The following is a 22,574-nucleotide window of genomic DNA, read 5'->3' on the forward strand; positions in this document are numbered from 1 at the left end:
CTGTACTCTTTCAAGGTATTATAACAATACTACTACTAACGTAGCTCTTTCCCACCCAGTCTAGGTGCTCAAAGCACTTTACAATTATTATCCCTATAGTGGCACAACAGAACAGCCCTTTATACTTCCTCAACAGGGGAGCATACATTGCAGTCATTATAAGCACATAGATTATGAAAAGGTCCTCAATTATACAGCTGGGTTGACTAAGCACAGTCATGGTTCAAATCTTGCCCAAGGACTTTAGCCACTCAGAAACAAACGATGGGGCTCGAACCTGCAACCAGCAGATTCCGAGCTGACCATTCTAACCACTCGCCCACCATGATTCCATAATTGTACATGCCATCTTCTTATGTACATCTCGTCCACTCAATCCGAAGTGGATGTCTAAGTCATTAAATAAAAGTAAGTATTTAAATGAAAAACCTCAATAACATATTCGACAATGGTCTTGCCACATTGCGCTAAATTTTACAAATTATTTGAAAGAGCTTACCTTTCGTTTGTTTTTCCTCTGCTCTCTATCCCTTTCTGGATCAGCGTTTCCAGGGAGATTTCTTGTCCATAGTTTCCTAGCAACCCTTCCATAACAAAATGTTAATACCAACAACGGCAGTACAAATGTAATTACAAAGAGGGCCCATTCATACACATGGCCGTCAAGTTCACTCGGCCACACCTCTCCACAGATGGCAGCTAATGTCCCTTTCTCATCGATGGCAAAATGGTCTGTCTCTAAAACCCACAACTTAGGTGCTGAAATACCGATTGCCAATACCCATGTAATCAAAATAATAATCTTCTTTTTCCGATTGTCCATCCGTGGACGAAGTGGATACATGACAACGTAGTATCTGTCCAAACCAATAACAGTGAGGGTAAATATACTCACAATTTCCGACACCTGAAAATGATAAAATAAGGTATATTATATTATAATAATTAATAGTGTATTATTACATTATAGAATGAAAGTAATACCTACAGTATGTACGTATATAAGTACGTACGTACGTACGTATGTGTGTATGTATGTATGTATGTATGTATGTATGTATGTATGTATGTATGTATGTATGTATGTATGTATATGCAAATATTATATATACTTTACTGTTTATTGTATATATATATATATATATATGTATATATATATAATACATTTATATATATAATATATATACATATCATAATGATGTAAGTATTAATTATCTGTATATGTATGTTTTATTTCAAAATCTACAATTTCACAAACATTGTTAAAATTTGTTTCAATACATTCTTGCTGAGTGCTATGTTATTTGCCTGAGGTAATGTTTATTCAAGAGGCGGGGCATGACGTCTCATTTATAGCTATTCCTCATGTCCTTCACTATTGTATTGCTAGTGTCCATACAGTGTATAACATATTTATACATTATTATGAATAAAACAATACAATTGAGTAAAAAAGATAACTTGACAGACAAATCCACATGTTGCCTACATCTTTCCATTTCCAATCATGCGGTTGGTTCGTGATGTATTGAATTCAAAACCCACTGATGTACATTACATGATGATGATGATGACAAAAAACAGAAATAATGTAATTGATGTAATTAAACAATCATTAGCAGGCGTCATTAAAATTGTTTAATACCTTTAAAATTACATAATTTTACAGAACGAATTTCAATCAGACTTTTCATGTAGAACACAATATTCACAATAGAAACAGTCAAACCCCATTATGTTATTATAACTAAAACTATATATTTTCAAAGACTTCCTGTTAATTTATAGTTTTTCTACCAAACGATTTAAAAATATTATGCAACTCTGCTGATGTTAATCCTCGCTATTGCAACTTCACATACTTCAGTCCCGTTCATAACAACTGCGTTATTTTGCTTTACTCCTGAGATTTGTCCTCCTGAGACCGTCTCGTAACACATATTTCACAACAACGAAGTTACCACCCCTGTATTCCGTTACCGAAATAGTTCCCGAGGAAATAATCAAAGTCTATGGACTAAACGTTTATGAAAATTAAGGCAAATTAGATGTTCGAGTTATAGTAACAAAAATGAAAATACATTTCTTGTGAATAGTGATGGCGATTATGTCGGTGAATAATTGAATACAAATACAGAAACTCTCATTGTGTAGCAGATGGAATGAATAGAAATAAACAAATGGCACACACGCACGCACGCACGCACGCACACACACACACACACACACACACACACACACACATACATACATACATACATACATACATACATACAGAATGCTTAGTTTTGCCTTAAAATATTTGTCTATTTTGGTCTTTCTTGTTATTGTGGGCCCAGAATTCCAGGTTTATATATCTGTGTTAAAGGCAAATTCGGTTGGTTTGTGCCGGAACCCACTTCCTTTGCACGCTACTTTCAAGAAACCATATGGATGATGATTGGGTATTTATTTTTGATTTTTAATTCATAAAACAATTTTATCATGGCTTTTTACTTGAAAAATCAATATGCAATAACATATGTCAGGTCTTTGTTTAATGTTTGTTATTGTCCGTACAATAACAAACTTTATTGTTACACACTGTTTAGCGTTTTACAATGTATTGAGTTATTACAAACACAACGTTGTTTCATATTTATTTTTCAAGTAGAAAGCCAACATTAAATTGCTTTGTAAATTAAAAAATCCAAAATAAATACCCAATCCTCATCCATATGGCCACTTTAATGTCATAAATATATGACGTATATATACATGAGTCAATGTACTTCTTAACTGTACGTTAACTTTGTAAAGCCAGTAGTGAATGCATTTTCAGTTGTCTACCAAACTTGAACAATTGAAAAATGTCCTCAATTCAACGATGCATTGTGAACATATGAATATTTATATTAGTTTTAACGCGCTGTATAGTCATTTTCACACCTTTTATGTTGATGATGGATGATATCGATGGTTAACATCTTATAGATTACAAATAATTAAATTAAAGCCACTGATCCGACAAATTCCATGAACGAGGAACATTATATTAATCTCATATTATTTTGAATGTGTTGTCTATGTGATAAAGACAGGCATAATGATTATTAAAAGGAGGCACATAACCAGCGATATTTATCATCAACTTGAACACTGTTTTTTTCCTACTCCTGCAATTTGTCGCTGACAGCCACCATAATATTTTAAACTGTAGCTGCGTCCTGCTCAGACAAGCAACAACTATACCCTCACCTCATACATGGATCTGTTACATTGCGAACCCGAAAATCACATTGAATATTTTGGATCTGAACTCTAGGTGAAAGATGTCGTTAAAGGACACATGTTGGCCATGTTGTAGCGAGGCAAATATGAGATTGACGACCGGTATCTATCTTGTACCCGAGCGGTAATCCGCATAGATTTTCTAACATACCGTCCCCTGCTGAGAAATCATTGATCGCTGCATACACCTCGAAGTGTTCACTTGTCAAGTAGAAGCCGCCCATTGACAAACTATTCGTTGCTTGTTACCTCCACGTAAACTTTGCCGTGTCGTAATCTCCTAAACCGTTCTCCTACAACGTTTATTAATGATAACTTTGACTATCCTTGAAAGAAATTCCCATACCTTAACTTAGTTAATTGCTAAATAACATGATTCAATCAAATGGCTACTGAATAGATAAGACTAGTACTGATAACAATGACAAACAACACATCCCAATAGAACCATATTTGCATTTCTAAAGACGAAAAGCATGCTCTTCTTTTTAACGAACAATATTCTGAATCGTCTAAAAACACAAACACAGGCACAGACACAGGCACACACAGACACACACAGACAGACACATATACATACATACATACATACATACATACATACATACATACATACATACATACATACAAACATACACAAATGAACATGGTACGGGTTATATATAAACAATTCTCAATGCCTGACTATATATAATACAGTAAGGAAAACAAAAGACACGAGGTTTAGACTCCGTAAGGGAATACACAATTCATAGGTATAGGTATCATATGGTTTACCTTTTATTGGCAAAAAGTTATCCCAAATTATGAAGTTGTATGTATGTATGTATGTTGGCTGAATAACATAACGAGACCACTAATTTCAGATGTGAATTTGTAATATTTTATATGAATGGCCGAGGTACGAAATTACATTTGTAAGAGATATCACGTGACCGCATAACCTTGAAACGTACATTAATTTCAACAATTAATCTAAAGGGTGTTATACTCAATTTTCAATATGACAATGGTTGAAAGAACTAGATCACATGCTTGGTAATTAAAAACGTTATAATCAACAGTGAAGAACATCACTATCAGTAATGGTATATTGTTTTGCTTCAGTGAATTATCTACCAGTATACCGTACCATGCACCAGCCAAGTTGAAAATAGAATATGGAATATATACTCTAGTCGTTCTTCGTCACGATAACGCGAGCCTACGTCACTAGTTCTGTTGTGTTCGAAATATGCGTCAAAACGTTCAAAATTGCAATTAATTTCGCTGATATTCCTTTGGTATTGGTGACGCTAATAAAATGATGTTATTCTCCAATATTTGTCCTCATTCAGACGGAAAATACTCGTGGCCTAAGGGTGGTCACTACTCGTATAGCTACTCGAAGTGACAAAGACCCCTTAGGTCAATCGTATTTTGCTTGGCTGAACGAAGAAACATATTGGGGATTAACATCTACATCAATCCATTTAATTTTTTATGGGGTACTTAATATTAATGTAACAAGTGTGTGTGAATGGCACTGGAATTAATCTCTCCTCGAGGTTACTTGTAAACATTGTCTACCTAACTTTAACACTGCATAATATTTCATGTCTATCTTATAGATGATGCAAGTGATTTTGGTAGTGTGCTTTACCTCTCAAACTACAAGAAATGAAATTTGGTTATGATTCTGAAAGTGTTACTGTTAGTCTGCACATTGTGATTGTGTCATACTTGCGTAATTGGCCCTAGCAACTATAAAGACGCCCATAGCAACAATCAAATGATAACAACAGGGATGGGTAGGTAATTAACTAAACAATATTTTAAAATATGTAAATGCCCTTAGCGACATGACCACACTCATAGCAACAGGTAAACACTGGCGTATAATGCCAAAATAACACTGGTAACATTAGGTGATGGTGTATATTGGAGATATAATACCATGGATGAGAAGGCATGGGAATAAATCTTTAAAGAACGTATGCCAATATGTCTAGCAACAAGACCACATAATCATTACAAAAAATTAAAGTGTACGGTCAACAGTTGTGCTACAACGCCATTGGCGCTTTTATACACGTTTAACTGTAATTAGCATTTATGGTTATAATCTTTTATATCTGTGACACAATACATTTTTTCTATATATCTTTCCAACCCCATAACTTGCCTCTATAATTTCATGTATGTATGTATGTATGTATGTATGTATGTATGTAATTTTGTATGTATGTATGTATGTATGTATGTATGTATGTATGTATGTATGTATGTATGTATGTATGTATGTATGTATGTGTGTGTACGTGTGTGTGTGTATGTGTGTGTGTGTGTGTCACACGATGTTCAAAAAGAAGTCTTTATTCATTGACACTGCGTGTCAGTAGTCTAAATTTACGTGGTCATATTACCTTAAAACTGTATTTAGGTCGGCTATATGTCGCATTCAATAAATGTGATGTTCTGTGACCATGATATATCATATGCCATGTAATTGTATAATACTGTTTTTAATATATATATATATATTAAAAAATTACAGCCTGGATACGTTTGGCTGAATACACGACATCAGGGAGATAGTAATAATTTCAAAGGACTTCGTGACACTCGTGGTAATTTAAGTATTAAAAGTGTGTGCGCTTTCGACATTGATAACAATATCAGCCACATGGATCGTTTACTTCACAAACACTCACCACATTTACCAAGCTTCTGGTTAATATTTATTTGGACACATCTCATTAGGTATGACGTGTTGTGAATTTTAATTCCATGTACTGTGAGTAATTACTTGTTTAAAAATGAAATTGGGGAAACATTTTGACATGAAGAAATGAACAAATGGGGTCATCACGATATCAATTTCTGTCATATGAAAGAGTTGATATTAGAAATCGTATTTGAATTCGCATGCCAACCGACTTTGATCACTTCAACTTATTCTTTTTTTTTTAGTCAGGGAGACTTACGGAAGATATGTACTCAACTGTTTCGTGTTCATCTTTTTAATGTTACAATCATCAACATGCAGCATAAATTGTATGGCGTATTGTAAACGGCCTAATTTCATTTATGCAAATCAGCGAAGTACATATCCAAGGGCCAAATAACCATTTACTGGTATAATAATCGTAAAATGTCTCTATGTCTACACGGTAGCAGTATTGTTACAGGGCGTGTGTACGAGGTATCATTACTTTGTATCATTACTTTGTCCAACCCTCATAAAAAAACTCTTCTTCTTTTTTCAAAACAAAAATGATCATATCATAAAGTGTCTCTAGGTATGCGCATTGATGGTGAAGGTTACCCAAATACATTAGCAGTACTACAAGAAGTGAATTTTGTAGACAAAATTATCACTTAAATGTAACTATTTCAAAGTCGATGGTTCGATCTTAAGCTCTCTGACAACCAGTTAATTCATTCGTAAACCAATATGTATTCAAGTTCAAAATGGATAGGTGTTAGGATTGATGGGATATGGGGGTGTGGATGAAGTGTTATCTCTCAACATCTTGACATGTGGAAGTATTCAAAGAACTACCTTCTTTAGAGTTAATCACTGTACACATTCGGGTGGCAGCACACGACATATATATTCCAAAGTCCAGGCACAAAAACAACAACATTCTCACAATTCGAGTCTACATTAAGCAACACGAAAATATCAACAAATGCCGTCCTCCAGTACTTTTTTGTCATTTGTAAAAGAAGGAAAAGAAAGACAATAACAAACATTGTCTTATTCAACAGCATCTTCATTCAGTATATTTGTCAACTGCACCAGTTGTTTTGGTTTCAGATTCTTTTCTGTCTCGTTAAACTTTGCTTCCGCATTGTTTGTACCTTCTTTTTGTGGGGTATGCAACATGTTAATGAGTGGTAACAGGGCCCGGGTGGAAATCAGCCTACTACTACTACTACTACTACTGCTGCTTCTGCTGCTGCTGCTACTACTACTACTACTACTACTACTACTACTACTACTACTACTACTACTACTACTACTACTACTACTACTACTACTACTACTACCACCACCACCACTACTACTACTATTAGGTACTACTACCACTACCACCACTACTACTACTACTACTACTACTACTACTACTACTACTACTACTACTACTACTACTACTAGGTACTACTACTACTACCACACTACCACCACAACCACCACTACTTCTACTACTACTAGGTACTACTACCACTACCACCAGTACTACCACTACTACCACCACTACTACTACTACTACTACTACTCATACTACTTCTACCACCACCACCACCACCACCACCACCACCACCACCACCACCACTACTACTACTACTACTACTAATACTACTACTACTAATGACACCCTCGGTGGTTCGATTGAAATCATTAATCTTATAACCATGTAGCCTGCGTAATTTATAACATATAGTGTATCAACTTTTCGAGCCCCTGGATCTAGTGGCGGCTAGGTGACCCCTGGATCTAGTGGCGGCTAAGTGACCCCTGGATCTAGAGACCGGGTGGACTTTATAACCTAGGTTAACCGCCTCTCTAAACCTATGAATGACGATGTTTCTCTGTAATCATTTTCCGTGTACGGATAAATGGCCTTGATTTATAGGCCCTTTGCATTTAATCTTCAGATTTTGTGGTTCGGTGACAGTGCATACGCTCTGGTTTACTTCAAGTAACAAAGGGTGAAGCGATTTACATCTAAACCCCTTTCCGTCTTTCACACTCTATTCGCCACTGATAGGACTACAGTATCACGTTCCATCGCAATTCGATTGTTTCTGAAGATTTCCAAGTTAGGCACCGTAAGACGATTACTAATCCGGCACATGTCAGAAACTATATAATGTCAACGTATTGATAAAACTACTCATTTAGTATTTGTCGTTGTTGTTATTGTTGTTGTTGTTGTTGTTGTTGTTGTTCATTACAATCCAATGTCCAATTATCGAGATAAAACCGAACGCCATTGGAGAGTATCTGTGTGGTACCAGCTTTGAGTCAATGAAAATGGTTGTTGTGTAACTATTTTCATGGGGATTTACTTAGCTTACTTGTCAACAGTGCAAGGATTAAGTTGCTTTCAGAAATGCGATGCTCCTAATCACTGTTCCCTAATAATCGCAATATCAAATCTGAAACCAAACGAAAATGGAAACAACATAGAGTATCGCAGTGCTCTTTTAGTCCCCCCTTTTTTACCTATGGCAATTATATACCAATTTCATCAATGTGCCTCCAATATTACACAACTATGTTACAAAATGTCCATTATAAACACGGGCATTAACACATACAGAAACGAACTTAAACACACCACTCGTCGAATACTACACAATCACACTCAACAACCTGTAGCTGTACGTTTTTGTATGTATGCCGCTTTTGCTTTACCTATAGAACACGCACACGCGTGGAGTGGAGCAAATGTCGATGTGTAGCTTGTAGCTTGGATTATCCCGTATAATTACTACAACCTTTTTCATGTAAAGTTTGTCAAAAGACTATTGATTCAACTGTGTCTGGGTTTCCAAAAGATCGTGCGATAATCGATGGAAATGTCATCAAAGTCATTGATATAAAGTTCGCTTATTATGCAGTTCTTGGCGAAACATAGTATCACTCAGTATATGGCTCCCGCCATTTGTAGTTTTTGTAACGTCGTCACAAAGAATTACCCCGAGTAGACATGTGAGACCCAATGAATCATTTATCAAGTCCCAACGACCATTTTCACTGGGAACATGTAATAGGATAGACCAACAGGTATACAAATTGCAAACATCGTAGACTGTCACAGTGGAAGGGTCTGTTTATACTCAAAACAGTTATTTGTATGTTAATGTCATCCGAGCGAAGTCTAAGCTTAACTGTCTGATACTGCTGTATTAGTAAAATACTTTCTTTTATGACTATTAATTAAAAGAACATTATTATTCACAAGGACATTGAAAACGAACAGACAGTCTGGGTTCAGTACCACTAAAACAGCACTTAAAACACAATGAAAACAAGTAAACAAAGTCCGCTTACCAACTAGTTTGCGTATCTTTGGGGGAATGTTCATGCCAGTCAAAACTGATGCAACATACTGTAGCTGCAATGAAATACTACTCTTCACACCCAAGTACATGTAAAGCATTTTCCCTGTTTCCCACACTTCTTGAAAACATATATTAAGTGTAACGTAATATAATCATAAGATTAGCATGCGACCTTTTTCCAACTGTAGTCAACTTGTAAACAATGCCAGCTTACAAACTGTGAAATGAGAGTGCCACAACTGTGATTATCCACAGTGAGATGTACACATCTTATGACATTTATGTTTACTCTATAGTCGTTATATCGACTATTTTGTGCTTTGTACTGGTAATATTATTTACAGATTGGCTATATTGCGAGAAACACCACATCCTGGGCTGATAAGTAAAGTATATGTGACAGTCTAGAATATATTTACACTTGATATGGATGCAATTACCAACGTTTCAGTTGACTATTCCGAGTTGTAATATGAACACGTAGTGAAATAGTCCACAATGAAATACCCGAGTTGAGGCTAAACAGTCCCCTAGCTTTTTCCTCATCTATGTAAAGTATGATAAAAAGATACATACCTTTAGTGAAAAGGGTGTGAATTTGCACATACCAAGGCCAAATATCCACTCATTCATGATAATATTAGCAAAGACGAAAGGCATACATAGAATTCCAAGTGTCCAGTCTGCCAGTGCAAGGTTTAGCAACAGAATATTAAAGGTTCGTTTTTTACGTCGACCGCACGTCAAAACGCTCATGACGGACACATTTCCCACCAATGACATAACCATTCCGAGTATGAACAGAAACGTAAGGAGGACCTCCAGCCATGAGGGTAAACGAAGCAACGTATATATACGACCACAGTAATAGTTATCACATTGTACATCTATTATTGTAGAATCGTTTTTCATGCAGCAGTTATAGAACAAAGATGAGCTTGAATAGGACGAAGAGTAATCATTCGTTATCATTCCATCGTCTGCGTCGAATGGGGGGAGTTCAGTTTGCGCCAAAATTAAAGCTGAAATGTTTGTAATCGTCTGCACGTCAACGGCCATAGTTACAGTCATTTCGTCACACGTGTATCGGTATTGTATTCCTTCTTACGTGATTATTCAGCACTGGTGTTCGCGAGGTAAAGGGAAACTCGGCCTTTATAACCCAACGATGTCCGTGTACAATCCCCCGATGTCCATAAATACCAGAGATCTATCGAAGAGATAATCAAGGCAATACATTATTAGTCTGATAAGATAAATGTCTCCAATATAATGAGATGTCCTGTCGGTAATAACCACTTATCTACGATCGGTTTACGATCTAGTCCAAACGCTAATAAATATCCAACAGCGGTATATACTGTATACGAAGCAGACACGTACAGTGTCAGTACACACAATGTGAATACTGGCGTTCTGGGCTATTTCACTGAACTCACAAGCATAGCATAGCATTCAAAGGACTACCCTGTCATACATTACAAGCCCACAACACGCCTTCAACCCCCACACGTGTCTACGTCATATCCACTGGCATACCTATTCAATATCATTTTGCATACATTACCGCATGAACCACATGACATTGTACATTGAAACGTTACGCAATAAGTAGTTTGGTCAAAAGAAAGTGGTCAGTGATTTAAGTATAACTGTAATCATGCAAATAAAAATAAAAAAAGGTTTTAAAAGACAAGTGAACAAGACAACATGGGCTTTTGCGTGTTAGAGGTATGGGTACCAGTCACTTGTAGATGTGTATGTAAATATAACAACGTTCACAACCTATAGCTAACAACATACTACATATTGAATAGATGTCGAACATTACTAAAAATATGCACGCTAATTATCATATCAGTACCCAATTTTACAACGAGTCCCCACCACCAAACCTCATAGTTTGACTATAGATAACAGACAACGTAAGAAACGATTGTGAAATTGTTACCCTTCGAAGTTAGCTCGATATTTCTACCGGGAATATAAATTATAATGTTGGACATTATTCTTTCACTGACAAAGAAGTATTTCTAGCATTAATATCGTGCTCCAGTTCACGATTCGTCGCACAACTATACTTGGCTCATAGTGCACACTATTCAAAGGTAGTAGTGGTGATGGTACACATTGATATCGCAGTCATCATTTATTATATATAGGACATCTCATGTAATTTCGTTATTACCTCATCAGTGAACAATCTCAATTACTTCTTTTGCAAACAATACACTGTGTAGTACTAACGTGTATAGTTCACCTTTATTGAACGTGCGTGGCATCAACTTCGGGAGGATCACCTGAATTGATGGCCTTTCACTGCAACTTGTCACTAATATCCTCCTGAAACGATCGTTATTACGCCACGACTTGCCTTAGCTAAGTGTATGTCTAGAACGAAAATAAATGACTTTCCTTGAACACGTGAGACCGATTTCGTCCTAGCTGCATCTTTACTCATGAGACATTTAAGAGGTTTGAAGCCGCCTCTATTTCTTTCGCATATATAATGCCTTACTTCCGTGTACAGTTGCCTAGATTTGCCAGTTGTTATGGGTTTTATAGGTTCCATGAGCGTAAGGAATGGAGCTAATATGAAACCCGTCCCACTTAATAAAGGAATCACTACAGGACGTCATTCATTGATTATTTAATAATTTTATAGTAATGTCCACTTCCATCATTTCATACTCAGATAGATAGATTCGACCCCACTGTCATGAACATTAAACATATACTAAAACACATATCTTGAATGCAAAGCAATAATAATAATAATAACAACAACAACAACAACAACAACAACAACAACAACATCGACAACAACAACTACAACAACAACAACAATAATAATAACAACAACAACAATAAAACATAACATTCATCGAAAGTTAACCATTATTATAAAGTATACTGTTACAGTATTTAGGAGTATAGTCGATAACAAGCACATCTCCCCCTCATCGTATCTTTTCAGATTAACTGATAATTGTTGGTGAAAAACATAAAAACTCGTCGAATTCGCAGTATAACTTCGTTATAGGACAAGTCCTTGGCCATTTACTGTAAATAATTGGATACTTTTGGTAGCCCCTTATTTCGTCTCCGACGCAAAATAACGGAGGGGTTACCAAAAGTGTCCAATTATTTACAGTAAATGGCCAAGGACTTGTCCTATAACGAAGTTATACTGCGAATTCGACGAGTTTTATGTTTTTCACCACAGAGTCAGCCTTGTTAACTACAACCCTGCTATTTAACCTCTTACCCATTATCATGTCAATTACAAAATTCACTATAGAAATTCCATCCCGCATATTTCGGCCAAATAATCTTACATTTTCCTCAAAAGGTTAGTGTGACATTCCTAAACAAGGAATCGTTCTGTAACAAAATGACAATCCCAAATCGAGCAGTATTTCCTTTTATACCCACCAGCAGTTCTGTTGCTAACCCTGATGCACATACACGTTATGTCAATGATCAAATGCTGTATGGAGACCTACTTTCTGCACCTCGCTTTATAGTGATTCTGGTTATAGAGCATGTCGTTGGATAGACAGACAGACAGACAGACAGACAGATAGATAGATAGATAGATAGATAGATAGATAGATAGATAGATAGATAGATAGATAGATACAGAACTAGAGGTACTGTGTTGGATCCGGAGTCGAGCGAAGGTAAGGGCGATTTTTTACACAAGCTTTACACACTGACAGGTGCAGAATTAGGCGTGGTATCACACTGAGTTATAGGCAGGGCAGCAAATTGGTTGCAATGTAACAGTGACAAAGCGGGGACAGTGCCATATAAATGATTAACAAGCTGTGGACAGTTTCATTCATGATTTTAAAGTGTTCGTGGACAGTTTATTTCATGGATTAATGGTATGCCAACACTTTCTTTGTGTTTCGAAATTTGTAAAAAACAAAAACAAAAACAAAACATTATACAGGATGCCGATTTGTTTAGCAGGCGGGGCATGAATTAGTATACCATAAAATTAATTAAAAATAGAATTGAACAGATGCTTTTTTTTTACGGCGAGCGAAATGTTTTATAGAAAAACATACTGTACTGTAAAGTGATATCTATAGATGACATGACAATATGGAAACAGAAATAAATTTAAATTTATGTTACTATGCGAGTGTCTTTGTACCGGGTATGTACTACTTGTATAACTAACTTGGTCGTAAAAATGACACCAGATGATTGTGAGTGCAGAAAAAAATCCCACATAGGGATCATGATGAATGTACACAATTTATCCCATTTTAACGAGAAAGGAAAAGTATATGCTGAGATGTGTTTTTGTATTTCAAACAAAGAAATATTGCGAGTACTTTTTTATAAACGATAGAGAGATGAGAAGCGATTTTCTAACGTAACTATGCTTAACGCCAACTCATTTAGAAGAATAAAATTTAACTTATTAAGATATCCTTGGTCCAGAAATGTTCATCATTTCGGTGTTGAAGAGCCAACGTTACGTTCTCACACTTCTGAAGTAATACGGTATATTCATATCATGTTACTAGGCAACTCGTCAATGTTGTTGGTTTAAGTAGAGAGTCATCAAAAGGTGCGTTAGAATGAATTGTTCTTCACACGAGAACAGTCGCCCCCGAGTTCACGCGAGGACTCTGCAACACTCGTCGTGCAAAAGAGAGACCCGGATGGAACATTAGTGGAAGGCCGCCGGGTCAAGTAAAAATTACATGTACAACTAGGTCCGTTCATATCACCGAATTACAGTTTCATATGAGGCTACACAGTGTATGGACGTGGACAGTATATTACCTGTGGCGTTTTTGCCTTCATCAGAAATGTTTTGAAACCCAATACTTTCATAGTGATCGATAATTTATTTCTACTTGCTTTAGAGTCTTTGTCCGGCAGAAGAAAATATCAAACTGCAGGTCAAAATATGACAAGTCACACATGAACGTAATCAACTAATACCCGAGTAGGGATTTTCAATATGTACTAATGTCGATCGTATACCTAAAGATGTTGTTCAAGTTATAGAGTCTTTGGATTATGCTACAGGATGCTGATAATTATGTCCAGCCTATTATTATCTTATTAGGACGGGTGATTTATTGTTACTTAATTTTTGTAAGACCAAAGCGTCGGAGGTTATATGATTGGAAAGAGCCCCTGTCTCACCAGGCTCCGGCTTTGAGTGAGACCATGAAGTCGAACTGAAGGCTATCAGGAAATGAAATCTATGTTCCATGGCCAGTTTTACTCAAAAGAGGTCGAACTCAGGGCTATTACGAAATGTTCCAGTTTTACTTCATACATCGTATCGTATACAGTTTATCTTTCATTACACATACACAGTATAGCCTGGAGGGGCAGGGGGAGGGGCAGTCGCCCCCCTGAGATTTTCAGGAAAAAAACAAGAAAAAAGCAACTTTTCGAATACATAGCTATGTATTAAAATCGTTATTTACGTATTAAGATGCGCGATTTGAATTGATGGTTCACTAAAGTCAGTCAAAAGTGATTGTACTTACGCTGACTCCTCGCCAATGTGTCTAATATCTCTATTGTAGCTGGCTTAACTTTGAATAAAAATGTGTCCAGTTAAAAATTGTAACTTTTGCCGTGTAGCAAATTAAAAATTCTTTGTGTGGGAAAGTGCAAAAGAAGTGCGCACACGGACTGACCACTGTGCATTTTCCGCGAGTAACAAGTAGTATTGAAAGTTTCCTTCATTTGAAGACAGCAAGTCGTAATAATGTCTTTTCCTTATATAATATGACAGGTATAAGTTGAAATACCTCCATGCTTATATACCAAATTATGTTATCGACGTGTGTTTGTATACCACGTTTGTACTCTGGCAACAACAAGCGACGATAAGCATGCTTTAGTAAGTTGAACCTGGCATTAATAACGATTCAATATGCAGGTAAATTAACCGTATAAACCCAGCTTATGTCATTTTAATGAACACGAATCCCAAAGGAGAAGTACAGATGCCAAAAAAGAAAATACATTAAGATGTTATTCCCCCAATATTTTTCTTCGTTCTGTCAAGGAAAATATGAATGACCTAAGGGACCATTGTCACTACGAGGCGATAGACTCGTAGTATTTTCGCTTGAATGAAGAAAAATATTGGAAAATAACATAACTATACCGGCGCCGGTAACATCAAAGACAAATCGGGGTAATTTTGAAAGTTTTGACTCATATTTTGAACACAGCAGAACCGGTGACGTAGACACGCGTTGTCGGAACCGGTGATGTAGACACGGGTTGTTGTGACATATAATGACCAGAGTATGTTCCCTCGTCTTTGTGCAATTTGGTTCGGGCCTCTTGATAAGTTACTTGGCGTACTTAGCGTCTAGTCTACAAGGTTTACGTGTACATTGTTCTCAAAGCGATTTCTGTGTGGTTGTATATAACAGAGCTTGTGAACATTAACATAAAATAGGCAGTTTTATTTAGAAAAAACAAATGCAAAGCGATCGCCATCAGTTAACTTCCATGTGATGATAGAATATCTTGGCAACTGTCTCATGGTATTGAGTTTGTGTTAATTCATATGCATCGAGTAAATCTGTCTCTCATCTGTGCAGGCATATATTACACGATTAGCAAGTAGATGTACACTTATTCTTACGACTTACCTACGTAACGACAAGAAGTAAGGGCATCATTACATAAACTAATGACAAATGGTGTGGTTTATTACTCGAAAACCCTTTTGACGTAGTCAGCCATAAATCACTTGGATCACAGATGGGAAGCCATGCATTGCCAGCTTTGCTCTAATTTTGACGACATCTTCAATTTTGTACAGCATACGTCTGACTCAATGCTGAACATTGTAGTTAAAATTAATGAATTGCAAGTATGCTAATTTATGCTAATAGCCATGCACAATTTGAAAAAAAAAACTAGTAATAAAAGAGGATTATCTTGTTCATCATTTGTTTTCCAATGTGACAGTTGTCGATGATAATACATGAAGATCGTAATGTTCCACAAGCTGAGTTTACAAGCATTTATAGTTACTCAAGTGAAAATACTTATACATAAATAACCTCGATTAAATTGTTTAAAACTCATTTAAATGTCGATGCACGCATTATATAACATAATAAATGTCTTCTGGCGGTTGCATAGTAGGGATTTATTGAACCTTTTCGATACGTATGATAATTTACGTCATCGGATTCTTTATAAATGATATATCTTGGTACCGAGTTTGGGTTCAGTTAATTGCAAGTTTGCTTCTGTAAGTACAATACTGCGAGTACCTTGTAAATGTGCAGGGTAAACCACACACACACACACACACACACACACACACACACACACACACAAAACCCACGTGTAAACTCAATTTATGCCCCTTTAAGATATTATCCCGACTTTATCCACACTGTCCAAAATAAGCTAAACCCGAATAACTAATCAATTCGCTGGTCTCGTTTGTGTATATACTGGTCACAGGACGAGTGACAGCTGTAGAAAACACAGAGGCCAAATTGTTAGAATATTAATCTAACCAGCTTATCAATTCAACAAATGCAACAATGAAGCTTAAATATTAACACATAATCTCAGACTTTACTCGATTGAATATCAATAATTCATAATTTCAAGGACGTAATATTTTGAATGTTTTTATTTAATTATAATGCCCATCGTAATATATATACGTACGAAATCTTATCATAACATCTTTTTTATCTCTGAAATGAAAACGTATGGATTATATTTTAACTAATAATTTTGACTAATAATCAAAAACGTCACAGACAGACGTACATTACATAACATTAAAAAACTTAACTGATTTTAAGTAACACATGGTCCTTTTGTGCCCTGGGCAGGAGAAGCAGATTAGTTGTTACCATTGCCATTGATATTTTATACTATGCATGAAGGATTTTATTACCCTAATGTCATGCCGTCAGTGTATATGTATTCTTATTCTTGTAAAAGGAATAATACACATATTCTATTGTCCCATGGCATTCGACTGCCAATTGAAGTTCAAAATTCAAAGTGAGAAAATTCCATTTCATGTGATATAGGTGTCACAGTGGAAGTTTGTCAATACATATCAATTTTGATGTCGGCACTTTGATATTAATTCTGAACGTTTATTTAATAAATTAGATTTGTCACCATATATGTGCATATTTATCTTAAAACGGCTCCTGTGTATTTTACTTGATACTGTGTTATTACATACATGTGTATTGAGCACTATTAATTCAGCATAGACATTTTACATATACTGAGTATATATATATATATATATATATATATATATATATATATATATATATATATATATATAAGTAATTATGTTGATATCAAAGTTTAAACACATACATCATTTCAATTTTTAATATATAAGATAAAATCATAGATCCTGGACTGTGACACAATGATACAATTTACCACTTTCAGCATTTTAGAAGGTGTCCTTGACTAACATGGGATCAAATACACTTACTTTATCAACATTGCCTTGTGAACGAAAGCCCTTCTATCCTTACTGTGTCAAGTTTAATTCCCTAAGTCCCTGTCACGCCTGTGTTAAGTTTATTATCATGTACAGGGTGTGTTATATTTCTTTTCTAAGTGATCTATACGTAAATCCCTTAACACTATATAACGCTAACGTACAGAGTTCACTGTGTGCAGTTTTAAATCGGAGGTTCAATTCACAAATCCCCATGTGTCTCATACATTCAAATTGTGGTTAGGTTTGTTGACAACTGGACTGAATAGTATTCAATTTAGATGGTTAAAATTTACAAAATGAATGTATTACGTACACAAAAAACCAAATGATTAATGTTTATTGGCAAAAAGTAATTGATATAATTACATGCGCAATGCAAGACAAACAGGTATGTTACATGTGAATGGCTGGATTTTGCTCAAGGCACAGTGTGATCGTTACCATGTTAACAGTTCTTATGATCGAGTAATGAACAATGTAGAAATTAGATATATATAATTTATATCAGTTACGGTAAAGTATTAATCAAAATGATTAAATATGGGGGAATTGATGTAATATCTACGTGGTGCTGTTTACAAGCTGATAACAATTCTCTTTGTGAGGTCACACTCTCACTACTTGTCGCTAGGCTGCATGTATAGGTATATGGTATATTTGTGGCAAGATGATAGTGAAATGATTCTCTGTTTTAAAAAACATCCTGAGATAAAGTGCCCACGGTCCTAAAAAGTTGAACTCAAACAGCTTACTCCTCAAACTTTGTTGACTGTATACGCTATAAGTCCTCTAGATGGTATCTGTTTATCTTAAAACTAACGTTTTGCAACTTTCTCTTTTACCTTAACTCATTTGTATTACACTAGTAGAAAAAATAGTACAGTTTACGACATTTTCCGTACTATAGTTCAGATTGAGTTCAATTCTGTACTTTTATGTTGATGAGGTGGACGTTTCTGTACTTTCCCATTAGCGCCTGTCTAATCGGATTATACTCGATCTGAAAAATAGTTCAGATTGCGAGTCGGAAGTGATTTGAATACATTTGCATTTAGTTCAGAATATATTCATGAGTTCACCCCCATAACTGGGCAGTAAACAAATGAATATTCAAATCTATCTCGCCTGCATGTGATTCAAGGCGTGTACACTAATTGTTTGACCCACAGAAAACTAACAGTAACACTATTTAGTTAGTTAGTTGTCTGTGTTTGACCCCATGAAGGCGGAGGGGGAGGGTGCAAAAGAAAAGGGTTACACACATGTACAGTGTATGATATGATGAGAGCTACATTTAATGTACATGTACATACGAACTGACATGTATACGTACATGTACAACTACGCTAGCATGTAAACGTTAGCAAAAACTCTTACTACTACCTCAGACCACTAAAATACTAGAGTGGTCTGAGCTACTACTACTTGCAAAAAGTATTTACAAGCATTTCCATGTAGGTCAATGAAATATCACCTATGTGGGTTATACTTCAATAGTCGGTCAAACAGCGTAAAGGTCTACATTCTACAATGACAGACATGATTGTTCAACTCGGTGCGATCTAAGATGAATTCACGGTGTATATTTGGTTACGTCGCCTTTGAATTGATGATGACGACTCGTCCGACCTAGACTGTTCTGGTCCAGTTTCAAGTGAAAGTCAGAATTATCACGGTGCCATTGATTATACTAACTGTGATGAAACTCGCCCACTCTAGTCTCTATGACTTCATTAGCCCCAAAATGCAAGAACTTAATAATGGTATTGTAAATCGAAGTTCATGCATGCTCTGACTGTCGCCTGTTTTTTGTTTTCTTACATTTTATACAATTTTGAATTGTTAGCTTTGTATTTCCTGCATTAATGTTGAAAACTGGTCTTTTTACTGTGCGTCTTCAATGCGCAGGTAAAATAGTGTGTTAATCTAGCATCGTGAGTACGCGCTCGCTTATGGTTTCGCATACCTTGGACTGCCTGTCATTCAGTATTGTTTTAGCCTATTTATTTCTAAAGAAAAATGGTCTGTAAAGGGACTGCTTTAGTTGTCACAGTGCCTTTGTGGATTTATAAATCGATTTATGACAAGTGAGTCTACCTATTTGTTTTCCGACCCACTCAGTCAAGGAGTGCGATACACCAATCACCGTGTATTTAGCTTTGTATACAGTGTATGGATAATAGCAAGTTTCGGGACTGAAAAATCATAAATTGTTTGTTAGACTTATTTTTTATTCAATGTAATCTGGGTTGATTGGGAATTTTCAGATATCAGGATTTAAACCTCGGATTTCAACTCAGAAAGGCTATATTTTTTGCCTCAGTCTGAATTATATTAGTAGAACTCTCACCAACGTTCCCAATGTGAAGTGATCTGAAAGTTGGTGAGAGGTCCTCACGTTGGATTGCAGCACTGCATGTTCTTGCCGAGAAGATAAAGAGGTGTAGTAATTATGGTTTAAAACTGACTTTTACAAACGCCAGTCGTGTAGGGTCTATGATGTTTTATGTTGTGGATGAATGCGGCACTTTGATCTGCACCTCAGACCACTATAATAGGAACAGACTAGAATCGCTTTTTGTTTTAGGTGTGAATGGGGCTCTAAACCCATCTTCTCTGTCGTGCATGGTTACCCTTCAAACCTGCTTCAAGCCGAACGTTGTGCAAAACGATACTTCGTGTCTTTACGGGTTTTTTTTGCAATTGTGTTTTAGTGGCCTGAGTCTGAACAAGTGTTCATACAGTACAGCAAAGTCCCACCAACAAAATCCATAGCAATAGATGCAGGAAAACCTCAGTATGGGCGACGGTGAAATCATGGTGTTAATTCTAAAACTTTTGAAAGCAAGAACATATGTTTGTGCAACTTTTGTATTAAAAGCATACCATTCCAATTCAAGGACACCGATTTTGTTCAGAAATGGTGGTAGGACTATAATCCTTCCTACCTCCTTCCTTCCTACCTCCATAGTTCAAAACCGCTGATCGTAACTGCATGGTACAGCGCATCTACATTTATTTCTGAGTTCCGGAGGGCATTATTTGATAAGTACCCCATTCGTCCCTGTATTACTATTAGATCTTGTATAGTCATAACATTACAAAGATATGTGATTGTTGTGATCATTTCATTTGCTCATTATGTATTCAAGTGTAGTCAAATTTTCTTAGGTGTATGAGCAACTTTACTTCACCAATAAATTCTACTTTCTCACGAGTATTGTAAAATAACATGGCTATAATATGATACTACACAGCACGTTTTAGACGTATTTGCATATCAATGTCATCTTCAAATTTTCTTGAAGAATTCTTCATCTAGATACTCTAACATACCTGCACACCAAATGTCAGCCCATTCAATCGATTAGTTTTGCGGCTGTCATTCATTTTTACTTTGAATTCTTTTATTTACAAAACAAATGACAGTTTTTGACCCCAAAAATGACCAAAAACAGAAAATTGAAAATATCTTGCTGTCATAAACAAATATGAATAGACTTCTCGATAAAATTCCATTTACTCATTGGGAACATCGAACGTACAATGTCAAAAAGTCGCACTGGCGCAAAGTATCATGGGAAAACTTTCTTTGGCACACCTCACTTAGGAAATATAGCCGCAACAAAAAGTTAATACTGGGATCATGTCTTTTTAAATTTAGCCTTTACCTTATAGAATAGAAGTATCAAAAGTGTATGCACTAACAAGTATCTGTGGTTTGTGCAAACATGCCAAATCGCTGATGATTGTTAAACAACAAAACTTTGCATACCATTGTCATTAATAATTCTACGTTTTACTTCTGAATCAGTTCTAAACACTTACGATTGAAATGATCGTCAACGATACGCTGATTTGTAGTTGAGGGTAATTAAAAATATTTTACAATGACGATTTCGACCATTAGCCGATGGAGGTGACCCCAACCAAACCTGTCACAAGATGTAAACTTGCACACTTTTTTTGTGTCAATATGTCTGTTCTGGTCAGTCTGTTTTGGGAATTTATGGTACACTCACTGTCGCAGTTTTCAGCCAGGGTCACGTTATTCGACGATTACTATTTGGATAAACACTGCAAAAAAGTAACACCCGTCATTGTTGCTTAGACATTTTCCTAGGGTCTTTTTCAACATGATTTATAGTAAGAAGTAACTTTGTTGATGGTGTAGTCACTGAATTTATAACCCTACATCGATGACTTAGTAATTGAACACGCAAATGAATTATCATGAACACTGATCTACAACCGATCCGACCCTGGGATTCGATCACAATTCATGGCGTCGCTTGCCAGTCTATGTCTATGTCTTGGTCACGCAAACGTGAACACTCTGATATCTGAAACACTTCTTTGCTCCAGATACGCACCTTTTTTTCATGGAAAATGTCATATAGTTTGAAGTAAGCTGGGAGAAAATATTAATGAGATATTTGTAGATTTAAATAAGAGTGAAATGATAGTCAAGTGATTTTGAACCATCTCCGTGTATTTTGCTTTAGCGAAAACACTGACAACTACTAGTATGTGATCGCCCGGTCGTCAAATTGCAAAGAACAATGAAGAACAGCTGAACACCTTCCTGTGGTCATCTGTTCCTTTCCGTACCGACTCTCAATTGTTTTGCTGCGTTTACTTGTATATCTTTAATAACAATAGTTTTTTAACTAACACCAATGTTCTTCCACTTTCTTTGCTTTCAAAATCAGTCACTTACTGTTGTAGCCAGTCAAAG

General features: G+C 36.0%; 1 protein-coding gene across 3 annotated transcripts in view; it reads right to left on the reverse strand.

The window, feature by feature from the left end:
- Nucleotides 1-22,574, reverse strand: part of LOC144444650 (prolactin-releasing peptide receptor-like) — a 78,930-nt gene that overhangs the window by 6,192 nt on the left and 50,164 nt on the right. For all 3 annotated transcript variants that reach the window (XM_078134145.1, XM_078134147.1, XM_078134146.1), the window contains exons 2-3: nt 9,904-10,537; nt 500-907 (exon numbers count right to left, since the gene is read on the reverse strand). In XM_078134145.1, coding sequence (XP_077990271.1) covers nt 500-907; nt 9,904-10,398 — 903 coding nt within the window. In that variant the 5' untranslated portion in view covers nt 10,399-10,537. The remainder of the gene's footprint in view (nt 1-499; nt 908-9,903; nt 10,538-22,574) is intronic.

The sequence above is a fragment of the Glandiceps talaboti genome, chromosome 13 (genome assembly GCF_964340395.1).
Source record: "Glandiceps talaboti chromosome 13, keGlaTala1.1, whole genome shotgun sequence".
NCBI lineage: Eukaryota > Metazoa > Hemichordata > Enteropneusta > Spengelidae > Glandiceps > Glandiceps talaboti.